The sequence below is a fragment of the Sycon ciliatum genome, chromosome 8, assembly GCF_964019385.1.
Source record: "Sycon ciliatum chromosome 8, ocSycCili1.1, whole genome shotgun sequence".
Lineage (NCBI taxonomy): Eukaryota > Metazoa > Porifera > Calcarea > Leucosolenida > Sycettidae > Sycon > Sycon ciliatum.
The window spans coordinates 20,335,399-20,347,322 of NC_088650.1; the positions used below are offsets into that span (position 1 = coordinate 20,335,399).

General features: G+C 46.2%; 2 protein-coding genes and 1 long non-coding RNA gene across 3 annotated transcripts in view; 1 reads left to right on the forward strand and 2 right to left on the reverse strand.

The window, feature by feature from the left end:
- Positions 1 to 4,360, forward strand: part of LOC135822284 (cell growth-regulating nucleolar protein-like) — a 9,187-nt gene extending 4,827 nt beyond the window's left edge. The window contains exons 4-6 of the mRNA XM_065335017.1: positions 206 to 707; positions 1,905 to 2,011; positions 3,403 to 4,360. Of these exons, the coding sequence (XP_065191089.1) occupies positions 206 to 707; positions 1,905 to 2,011; positions 3,403 to 3,516 (723 nt within the window). The 3' untranslated portion in view covers positions 3,517 to 4,360. The remainder of the gene's footprint in view (positions 1 to 205; positions 708 to 1,904; positions 2,012 to 3,402) is intronic.
- On the reverse strand, positions 4,357 to 7,017 carry LOC135822285 (uncharacterized). Its single transcript, XR_010554466.1, has 4 exons — positions 6,907 to 7,017; positions 6,758 to 6,815; positions 6,435 to 6,492; positions 4,357 to 4,443 (listed from the first exon to the last, which is right to left on the reverse strand). It is a non-coding gene; the product is annotated as an uncharacterized LOC135822285 (long non-coding RNA).
- Positions 7,018 to 9,840: 2,823 nt separating this feature from the next.
- LOC135823621 (uncharacterized protein KIAA1958-like) lies at positions 9,841 to 11,298 on the reverse strand. The gene has a single exon (XM_065336467.1). It carries the CDS (start codon positions 11,296 to 11,298, stop codon positions 9,841 to 9,843), a length of 1,458 nt encoding a protein of 485 aa, XP_065192539.1.
- Between the last annotated feature and the right edge of the window lie 626 nt (positions 11,299 to 11,924).

Genomic DNA, 11,924 nt, shown 5'->3' on the forward strand with positions numbered 1-11,924 from the left:
GCATTATGTCACACATGCAATCGTGATTTTGATAAGCAACTCTAATTCCCACTCACTGCTTTGCCAATTTCCCTCTTGACACCCAAGTTCTATAGCAATCTGTACAAATTGATGTGCAAGCTGCGGTATGAATCCCGTACACTGTACATGTATTCCCTGCCTTGATTGTGATATGCTGCTGTGCATGTGTCTGTGTCTGCTGTAGGCTAGTCCGGACACACCAACTGCTGACAACACTAAGAGCCAGGCAACTCCAACAAAGAGAAAAGCAGCAGCCAGTAGCAGCAGTAGCAGCAGTGACTCAAGCTCAGAGTCTGACGACGGAGAAGAGCACAAGAAGAAGCCTGCTGCCGTCAAGCGGAAATCGAAAGGCGACACTGCCGTGCCAGCTTCCAAGAAAAGCAAGAAAGCTCACTCCAGTAGTAGTAGTAGCAGCAGCAGTAGCAGTAGCAGTGACTCTAGCTCCGACTCCGAGAGCGAAGCAGAAACAAAGCCTGCAGCGATGGCAGCGAAGCCCAAATCCTGTCAAGCAAACGGAGTTAAGTCAAGCACAAAGTCAACCAAGAAGTCTGACAGCTCAGGCAGTTCTGAATCCAGCTCTGATTCCAATGATAGTGATGACGGTGATGATGCTTCATCGTTGGATCCTGCTCTCGATAAGTTCCGAAGCATTGCGCGCGAACTGGAAGCAGACGTCAAGGATAAAGGTATGGATGTGTTGCTCACCCAGGGCCGGAGGAACGAGTTTGTCAGTGGTCCGCATTTTTTCAAAGGTGGCCAGCCCTGTACTACTAAAGGAGACTGTACTAGCATTGGAGACTGTACTTGTATTGATTCTGACCAGATTGATCGCCTACCATGGGTGTCATACTACTCATGTCAATGATGCTTTACGGCTGTAGACGCCTGTAATCAAGAGTACATATTCCACAAGAGTGTGCAACTCCAGCTATGGGGTCTGCCGCGGCAGAACTTCACATCACATGACAAACCTGAACACATGTTTGCACCCTGTGCATGATAGATACAGGGTTGTATGCAACCCTGCTTTGGGTTCAACTCTTTGCTGGTCATTTTGCACTGTTTGCCAGCATAACCTCCTCAACCTTGTCACGTGATGTGAAGTTCTGCTGGTGCAGCACTAGATCGAGGTTGTGCAGGCAGTTGCACACTCTTGGATGTTATGTACTCTTGCTGTAATAACACTCCAACTAGGGTACCAAGCAGTGTGGAAAGGCACAAAGAGGATTGAAGGGTAAGAAAATGTTTCAAATTGGGGATTTCCTGCCTTAGCATCTCCTTTAAAGTGGGTCCTCAGCCTTGCGTCTGCTTGCTGCTGCTCAATGAAATCCCATCATGCAAGTAAATGTCACGCCGGGCACTGTGCAGCCCCAGGCTTGAACACTGGCCTGTGTACTGTTCTTCCTCTCCTCTTCTCTCCATACATGTAGTTTGTGTTTTTACGGATCGTTCACACCTTCGAATGAGTGATACGACTCTGGCTTGCTTGACTAACCAAAGCAGGGCAGGCTGCTCAGGCCCTGGATGCAATGTCTGCCCTGGTTGGTCAAGCAGTCTCAGCCACTCAGAGCCTGCCTTGCTTTGGTTGGTCAAGGAAGCCAGAGTCTTATCACTCATTTGAAGGTGCGAACGATTAAAAACACAAACAAGATGTATGGAGAGCAGAACAGAGCAGCGCACTTTTCTTTCTCTCTCCTTTCTTCTTCTCTTCTCTGATCTCTCTCTCTCTCTTCTCTGCTCTCTCTCTCTTCTCTGCTCTCTCTCTCTCTCTCCCTCCCTCCCCCCCCCCCCCCTCTCTCTCTCTCTCTCTCTCTCTCTCTCTCTCTCTCTCTCTCTCTCTCTCTCTCTCTCTCTCTCTCTCTCTCTCTCTCTGGTTTATGCAGGTACTGGTTTCCCATGGTGCTATACTATTTTGCTGTCAGCCCATAGTTTGGCAATGTCATCTCACACCGCAGTGGCAGTACTTACTGTTGACGACTTAGAGAAACAGGTCAGTTCTTGTGCTACACATATCATTGCACACACTGCACAATACACCAATACTTGTCACGCGCAGTACGCATCTACGGTCTTGCTATTGATTGAAGCGCTGTTAGTTCTATTTCACCAGATTCGAATCACACAACATATAGAGATGTTTGAGTTAATTTTGGCATTGAAGCCTGTGAGAGGTTCTTCTGTCCGGAAACAGGGGCCCTGATTATAGTACAGGTAGGCTGGCTTTAATTCGAACATCAAATTGCCAGGCCCCGACTTCGAATTATCGGGAACTTCTAATCATCCGAATGCAGCACCTTGTAGTGATTATGATGTATGTCAAGATGCTCGAAATCGCATGCTGTGTTTTGCACATTTTGTAATTTTTTTTGCATTTTTGCATCTTCAACTCACCAGTTCACTTCATCTAAACACTGGACACAAAGTCATTGATATTATCTTCATCTTCTAGTGAAGAAGTTATCAGTCACTGCAGCTGTCCTGAAACAATTTCGACGGAAAAGAGCAGCGCTGCCTAATCCGCATCATGAAAGCCCGTTGGACAGCAGCACGTCGTTCTGAAGAATGGAAGTGGAGCATAGGCAAATTTACAACTTCCAGTCAATAGTGTTGCTGTTCGCAAGCATCTCTGCGCACAAGCTGGCGCCATGGCCCGGCAAGAAAGGCCACTGAGGTCCGCGAAGGGAGTCAGCCACCTGGCAGAAGTAGTCTTCAATCAAACCTTCTTTGCACTTTGCCTCCGAAACGGACTTGAATCAAATTTTGAGCCAGGGTGGGTTTTTGAACGCTATCGTCGATCCTGGAGCAGACAAGGGATCGATTTTTGAACTACTCCTGGCTAGAGAAGGTGAAAAGAATGAACTTCGAATTACAAGTATAGCAATTCCATCTCACTTCGAAATAAGCGTTTGAAAGACATAGTCACTTTCATACTTCGAATTACGCATTCGAATTTGACTTCAAGTGACTTGCAGAAGATCGGTGCGACGAACAAGTTCTAGTTTCACGGAATATTCGAATTAGAGGGAGTCTACCTGTACCACCAACATCAACATTGATAGTCACATAGGCTGCAGACAGATATGTGCAACTGTCAGTGGGGTGGTGGGATTGCATTGCACAAGTTATTAGCGTTGTACAAACTATCGAAATGGAGATTTGCTTCACACGGCCAGTGTCTGGTGCTGACGTTTGTATTGTGTAGTTGCTGTCATTGCCTTGCAAGAAAACTGTACCCCAAGTGCATGGTCATGAATGGTAGAGTGCACTGCTAGCAATCTCTCCATGCCTGTTCTCCCAGCTTGTCCCTTTCAGTTTTCCATATGGCAACAAGCTAAATCTATGGATCCCAATCATTGTGCTCCTGCATTGTTGTGCCTGTAGGTACTAGAGGCAGCACTTACCGCCAGCGACACACTGACAATTGAGGACGCCCGGGCAGGATTCCGCTCCAACCTAGAGCAGTGCCGGCCTCATTTTGCTAAAATGTGTAGCTGAAGTGCACAGGCACACGATGCCACTAGATTGTGACCTTTTTCAAGTTTGCTACCCACGTTGAGGCAACAACAACGATGACGACAACGACAACAACACAGCATTATGTACGGTCAAGGTGTGGCCAGGAATTTCAACTCCGAGCTCACGTGCTACCTGTATGTTGTGATGGCCAGTATGTCTATCGTATGCACAAGAGCGGACTGGTGTGGTGCACCAGTGCAGTTGGCTGGAGGTGTAGAGCATTGCTACCTGCATTGCTATCTGCACAGCCACTGTTAGCCAATATTGGCCAGCCCCAGTCAGCTGCGGTCAGCACAGTCCCTATGAACATACACCATGTGTGCAGTTCCTCTTCTCTACGCTAAACTACTGTGTCTAGGCATGTTGACCAGGCTCACTGCGCCGGCTCACTGCTCAGTGTTTACTTTGTATGCACTAGCCACATTCTTGCCACCTGACCACTGGCTTTGCTCAAGCGTCTCATGAAGCGGATCATCGCTGAGTTTCTTTCCTACAGCTATAGTGATGATAGCTACTAATCGTTGCCTTCCCTGATTAGTGTACATCACAATCCCACTGGTCACAGCGTTATCCAGTTTTCTGGCCATCAAATACAGTAGTGTGTTGCTACGGCTCTTTTTCGGCACCTCAGCTAGTTTCTCAGAGCTCTTTTTCTAAATGTTCAAGTATTCAGCTGCATTGTGGCGTACTGTACTACTATACCGTGGCATTGTCGAATTACTCTGTGCAGTCTTGTGCTAGGAATGGTATAATAATATTTATGCTGCTGCCCGCTGTGCACACTGATGAATGAATGCTTTCTTCATATTCACGTCAGCACTGATCCTCTGCTTGCTTGATTTCCTCTTCTCTTGCTGGGGCACAGTTTTCTCCCTGGTGGATACAAGAGAGGGATTCCTCCAATAGCTGGGCAAACGGTAGTACACAAAAGTAAAGAGCCACATTTCCACGAACAACTCACCCAGGGCTAGCTGCTGAAAGCTGAAAATAACCTACAGTAAAACCTGTAAATAAAGACCACCGTGACTAGCGACCGGCCTGGTACTACAGATCACTTCGCCAGGCACGGGCGGTCTCACATTCATAATAATATACCGTATAGGCGCGAATAGAAGCACCGGGGCTCTATTTTTCCAGAAGACACATCGATCGAGGGGGGTTATATTTGAGAGAGGACTTTATTCGAGAGGGGGCTCTATTTTTAATAGAAACACCAATTGTTTCACACTATTCATGCTGATCAGTACATGCAGTGACTACACTCGATCGTTGTACACTCAGACGTCTCTTATCCGGGCACCTTGGGACCGGGCACTGCCCGTATCTCAGATTTGCCCGTATCTCAGGATAACTCATCTACAGTCAACTTTGCGAATAACGACATTCGGCGGGGCATCAGAAAAGTGTCCTTATATCCGAAGTCCCATTTGAATGTATGTGAACCCATATTTTATAGTATGACATGCATATCGAAATGAAGCTCTTTTCATGCTCTATGTCAATTTGTACTTTATTTTCGTATTGCAATTGAAAGGAACAATAAAGTCAATATCCAAGGGAAATAAATCGAAAAATTAACCTTTTGGAGCCATCTACAGGGACATGTTCATGTACATGTATGAAGATTAATGTGCAATCATGTACAACTGCATGTACAATACAGGGGCGTAGGAAGCAGTTTTATATCGGTGCGGCGAAATTGTGAGAGGGGGGGGGGGGGTCCGGGGGTCCTCCCGAGGGATTTTTTTTGAATTGGGCCTATATTTTAATGCTACAGAATAATATGAGAAATAAGAATATGCATGCTGATGATACACCGCATTGTCGATGTAAAACATGGTACAGTACCTGTACAAGAGTCGACAAGCCATCAACACGGTTGAAATGTAAAAAAAAAAATCGAAAATTATTGGTCCGGCACCGGCGACCGCCGGGCCTGCCGGACCGGTTCCTCCGCCCATGCAATAGGTGTGCTGATCATTCCAACTATTTTGAAGAAAAGAAAAAAAGAAAAAGCACCCCCCCCCCCCCCCCCCCCCCTGGCTGTATCTTCTTGAATCTTGTATGCGTGCCTTATCCATCGCCATGGGTTCTGGTACTTCTGCATGACAGGTACTTGAAATAGCTGTAAAAAAGCCAGAAAGTCGTAATTCAAGCAGTGAATATGACCTCGGGGCACTAAAATCATGTCGCTATTCGCGAATTGTCGTTATTCAGATAGTCGTTATATCCGAAGTTAAATGTATACAGTCAGATGGGACTTTGCTCTGGGCATGGAAATTCTGTCGTTATTCGCGAATTGTCGTTATATCCGCAGTCGTTATTAGCGAAGTTGACTGTACCATGTATCATAATATCATTTTGAAGAAGTTTATTTGGAACGTATTGCACATGTTCAGGATACAAAAGGAACCCATTGATAAAAATGTGTGGATTACATAGGTTGGCAGTGAAAAATAAGCACTTCCTCATACGGAAAAAAGTTCAAAACCCCCAAATTTGAAGCATTTGTGCTATAGGAACTCAAGCTGAAGGTGCCCGGTAGAGAGACGTGCCCGTATCTGAGGCGTCCGGATAAGAGGCGTTTGAGTGTACGATAAAGTACCCGTAACTGCACTGCGTGGTACGGACATTCCGCACTCGAATATAGCCCCGGGCTTTTATAATTATGATGAGAAGGGGTTTTATTATTCCGATTCCCTCTGACACACGGGCTCTATTTGAGAGGGGGCTCTACTCGAAGGGGGGGGGGGGGGCTTGTATTCGAGCGCGTACGGTAAACTATTCACAGCAGTGCCACGTTTTCTGGGTCACATTACAAGTCTGGGTCATGTTACAGAGAGATACATTGAAATTGAAAGGTGGGCACAAATAATCAAAATTCGATATTGTCTCACCTTTCTGCCTGTTCGCAGCTCAGAAACTGACAATGGCCATCCTCATCTCGTTGTATAGCTGGACATAGGGAAGTGCACCAAGAAAAAGAGTCACATTTCTCTAAAGAGCTCGTCCAGGGCTGCTGAAAACTGAAAAATAGCCTATCTCCAAGTTTGGGGCTTTTTACCCTTGATTCTTTTAATGTGGGTGCCAGCGGCCTACAAGACAACCAAAAATCAAATCAAAGAGACCACTCACATTAATTTACAGCTGGGTCATGTTATAGAGAGGCACATTGAAATTGAAAGGTGGGGCAAATGGTCAAAATCTGACATTTTCTCACCTTTCTGCCCGTTCGCAGCTCAGAAAATGACAATGACCATCCTCATCTCGTTGTATAGCTTGACATAGACAAGTGCACCAAGAAAAAAACACATTTCTCTAAAGAACTCGCCCAGGGCTGCTGAAAGCTTTAAAAAAAAAAGAACCTACCTCCAAGCTTGGGGCTCTTCCCCCTTCACTTTCCAACTAAACTATTCACAGCAGTGCCAAATTTTCTGGGTCACTGAATGTGGGTGCCATGGCGCCATGCGCCAGGGGCCTACAAGCAAACCAAAAATCAAATCAATGCGACCACTCACATTACAGCTGGGTCATGTAATTGTTATAGAGAGGTACATTGAATTTTTTTGTGTCGTAGGAGTAGGAAGCAAGTTTTTTAGCTCCTGCCTTTCCTTCTATGGAATAGCCTTTCGGCCACTTTTTGTAAGTATAGGTGGACTTATTGGTTGAGTTGGGTAACTCCGCTCTTCTTCCTCGCTCACCGGAGGAAATGTAGTCTCCTCGCGCAACTGGGGAGCAGTTTTCATTGGACATTAGTGACGGGACGATGCGACGGGAATCAATAGTACGAGCTGATGAACGAACGCTTTACGGAGGAAAAGAAAAATTTGCTGTCGGAGTTTTCAATGTGCGGGGCCTCATGTCGGCCGTCAAGAGGAACTGGCTTGTGTCGGTACCTCTCTTTCTACGGCATAGACGTCTGTACCCTTCAAGAAATCAAGTTACCTACAGGGCTTGACGAGCAGCGAAACGGCTAAAGATGGAGTACGAGTGGAGCGGAGTGTTAGAGCACGCGGACGGCCAGTGTCATTGTGGAGTCGCGACTTGCAGCTGTTCGGCTTGTTGGTCACCCGGAGCTCCGTCAACGCGGGCATGGAGCTAATGCGAGCGCGTGGCCGAGGTTGCGCTGACTAGTTGGCGGCGGCTAGCCGAGCTCGACGACTTGTAGACGGCCTCAGTAACGGAGCTGCCACCCAACACCTGAAACGCAACGGCTGCAGAATCTTGGAATGTTCGAGTCTGCCTTGTTCGTTCTGCCAATGTGTCATGCAAGTAATGTCTTCTCCCTGAATGTTCGGAACGTTTTTGCAAATTGTCTGTACATGTGAAAATGGGTTGGCCATCTTTTGAAGTTTTGTAGCTTTCCACTACGTGGTTCGCGGCTGTAGTTTTTATGGTGGGAGATCTGCGCCAAGCCAATGCTGGATTGTTCAATAGTAGACGCTCTGCAGAGCCTGGGAGCCATTGCCCATGACAGACCAGCATGGCGAGATCTATGCATGAGGGTCTGTGCATTGTGATATTCCGACAGATCCTGAAACAGTCAAACTCAGGAAATAGCACTATCATTATCACTAAGGGGCCGTCCGGGGTTACCGATTGTTTTTACAAAACAAAAAGTTTTAGTATTTTTCAGCCCCCACCCACCCACCCACCTTTTCTGCAGGTAAAACGAATTCCAATAAAATATTGATGTCAATTTTCGACATCCAGAAGTAACTGGGCATTCTCAATCAGCATTCAATAATTATTTACAAAACGAAACACCATCAAACCCACCCACCCACAAACGAAAACATTTCGTTTTGAAAATATTATTGGTAACCTCGGACAGCCCCTAAGGCTGCAATATTCATATTATGGACATATTCATAAATGACATATCTTCAATACCCATGAGCTACATTGTATATAATATATATTATATGATATAAGTATCATAATTATTATTATCATCGTTCTAGCTCATTTTTTCCCCTGTCATAGTCCTGTTTATCATGTTCAGCATAAGCGAAGTTGTGGATCATGCTTGCATGGTTGACTCCAACGCGTACATGCAAGTAATAATAAATAATAATAATAGGTGGCCTTGGAACAAGTCCCAGCCCTGATATGGTGGAGAACTCAAATATGGACCTGGCCTTGATGCTGGATGGGGAGATTCGTGACTTGGCCGAAAGTCAGGACTTTCACGTGTGGACTCGCTGGCCCGACCGGACCTTGTACTTCAACTTCGCGCCATGGACATCGGCAAATCAGGTATGCCATGGCGCCAGCGCTAGGGCCCGGTGTAATATGCCCGAAACTTTGCCGAAATGCTTTTGGGAAATTCTCGTAAACCTTGCCGAAAATGCTCACAAACCTTGCCGAAAATGTTCCGAAAAAGCTCACTTTTTTTGTAATCCTCAGCACACACCGTCAAAAGACTCAAAACCAGGGAGTCAGAAAATACCGGTATTTTACGACTCCCTGGTCAAAACCATTATTTTCAATTCATAAACTACTCAACAAGAAGCTAACCCACGGAATGCGGAAGTGACGTTCTTGTTTGGGAAGTTTTCTTCTCTCAATTTTGATACACAACGGCCAAGTGCTCTGTTTCCCCCAAAATGCTGCATCACGAGCCCAAAGTGCTCGGTTCGAGGATTGTACCGAAAATGCTCAAAAAAATGCCGGCATATTACACGGGCGCCTAGCCAGCGCTAGTGAGCTCTATCAGTGCACTGGCCTTGACTATCACTGCATTAACTGTGGAAATGGTCTCCCTCAGGGAGGACAGGGATAGGGAAGTTAGAGAAATGAAAGCAACCATTGATGGCCTCGTGGCGAAGATGATACACCTTGAGGAAGGCGGGAGTCCAAACCTGATTGCACAATCTACAAGTAAAGAATATCTCATGAGTACGAGGGTGATACCGGCGAATATCAATCCCGACTGCGAAGCAGAAGGGATTGATATGAGGGTACGGTATCACCCGAGCTACGAGGGTGATATTCTACTTATCACATATGACCCTACACCATGTACACACCATGTGTCTTCTTATCACATATGACCCTACACACCATGTGTCTTATCCCATATATGCATATGACCCTACACACCATGTGCACCGTACTTCATGCTCTTCCTGCTACACAACTACATTGCCACAGTAGAGTTTAGTTTGAACTTAGGTAAAGCATAGGGTACTAGGGTAGGAAGGAAAAGTATAGAGGAGTGGAAATAGAAGAGTTGATTGAAATGGAGTATTGTAAATTGTAAATGTAAATAGAACACTGCATTGCAGAAACGAGCCAACTTCAGCGCAGTTCCTTCACATCGTTCACATGTATGTGAACGGCACCACTGAAGTTGCCAGAGAATATGAATTTTGCGCTATTCTCCGACGTCACCGTGGATGAACTGGTAGTGACAGAAGCTGACGGGGGAGGTGCCTGAGGCTCTTCCAAGGCCTGCAGTTCCTCCGGAGTCGCGCACTGCAGTGCTTCATCAATGGCGTCTACGTCCAACAGGTGAGCAGTTTTCATCTTGTCATGCTCGCTTGGCTGCAAGTACGAGTCTAGGCTTTGGGCATTCCGATGGCCGGAAGTACGCATGATTGTAGTGGCACTCACATTTTGCTTAGCCAAGGTCGTAATGGCGGTGGCGCGCACACTGTGGTTGGTGTAGATCTGGCTTAGTCGCGCTGTTTCGCTCATCTTCTTCATCATGCCATCGATTTTGTTTTTACCAAACACTTGGCCTGTGTACCATTCTGCATCCTCTGGCTGGTAATGTTTGCGTGGTATCTGAAAGAGTCGCTTGGACTTCACAGACAACTTTGAAGTGAGGAGTAGGACGGCTTCCACCTGCCAGTCGGACACTATCATCCCATCAGACACCGTGTCCTTTCCTTTAATGCCGCCTTGCTGGTTCTTCTGGGCGAATGCTGTGGCTAATGTGATGTATCTTTTGCCTTTGTCGTTGGTCTTCACATCCAGGTCGTCGGATGTTAGATACGCCTGAATCTCCGAACCACGCAGACAGAAGTGGTAAGTGATGACGAACCAGACAAGGTAGGTGAGGTGATCCGCATTTGTCTTCCAGTCACCGAGGTGCTTGTAGATCTTTTCTTTGTCGCTATCGGAGATGGGAGGCTTGTGCTGCGTTGGTGCTACCAGGCCGTCTTTCTTTAACTGCTTTAGGTAGCCATCAAGTACTTGGTTAGCCTCGATAAACTCACTATCAGTATAGAGATTGATGGTGCGCTTCAGCTCTTGCAGTTCACGGTGAATGGCACTCCGAAACTGCAGTAAGCTGTTCTTAGAATACGGCTGTTTGTTGACTTGACGGATTTCAACATAGGCATGCTTCAGGATAGATGCTAGATCAGTCGCTTGTATTGTTTTCAAGTCGCACGTTTTCTTGTTCTCCACACACCAAGTGTCAAAAACACGCATCCAGTTCTTAGTAGCTCGTTTGGTGTTTGCGGGAACACGACTTTCACGTATCCTATCCAGATCTGACTCAGACACTTGCACAAATCGCTTAACTCTTTCTTCACTGCTGCGCTGTTCTGACGAAACGCGCTTTTCAGTAGTGGTCTTTTCCACCACCTCACCAGTTGCTAACGTCGCAGTTGCTGTAGATGATAAAGAGAATCCTGACATGTTGGCTATTTCATCTGTAGATAAAAAGTTGAAGTAGTTGGAAGCGGCATCCAAAACTTCTGCATCTTCCAAGTCAATATCACTTGCACCCAAGTCAAAGCTAGCCATCTTACTGGTAAGAATACCGAAAGTGACCAGACCCAGAAGTATTGTCAAGTATTTGTGCTTTCTGTGTACGTGTGCACAAACCATGAGGGTCCTTGGCTCATTGTTCTAGGAACGGAATCAATGACTCCATTCTTGGTAAGTGTTTTCCTTGGTCATGTTGTATTTCCTGCAACTTAGGCGTACTATTCTCGGAATTCTTGTTTACTAACTTTTAGTATAAATTCCAATTCCTCTAAAGTGTACTATATTGCATTCCATATTTAGCATTTTGATTGCTCCTTCTAGCCCTATGTTTCAGGCTCTACTGAGCCTACCTGGTAGACCCCACCCCCACCGCTTTCGCCAGCAAGGCCAAAGGGGCGGGGGGGGGGGGGTAGGCGCGGCAGTAGGGCCTGTAGCGTAGGGCCTAGCAGGAACAATCAAGTGCTAAATATGGAGTGCATTTATAGTTTTTTTAGTTTTGAAATTTCTGATTTAAGACTCTAACCCAGACGAATGCATGATGAAAAAAGAGAAAATAATAAGGCACCCATTTTTATAGTCCAGGGGATGGCCCACGCCTGGTAAAAAGAACAAACAGAGAAAACTCGGAAAAAAGACAGTTCAATAACTTCAATTGCACACTG

What these genes read in the sequence shown, in the direction of transcription:
- LOC135823621 (XM_065336467.1), bottom strand. Translation starts at nt 11,298, where the DNA reads ATGGCTAGCTTTGACTTGGGTGCAAGTGATATTGACTTGGAAGATGCA.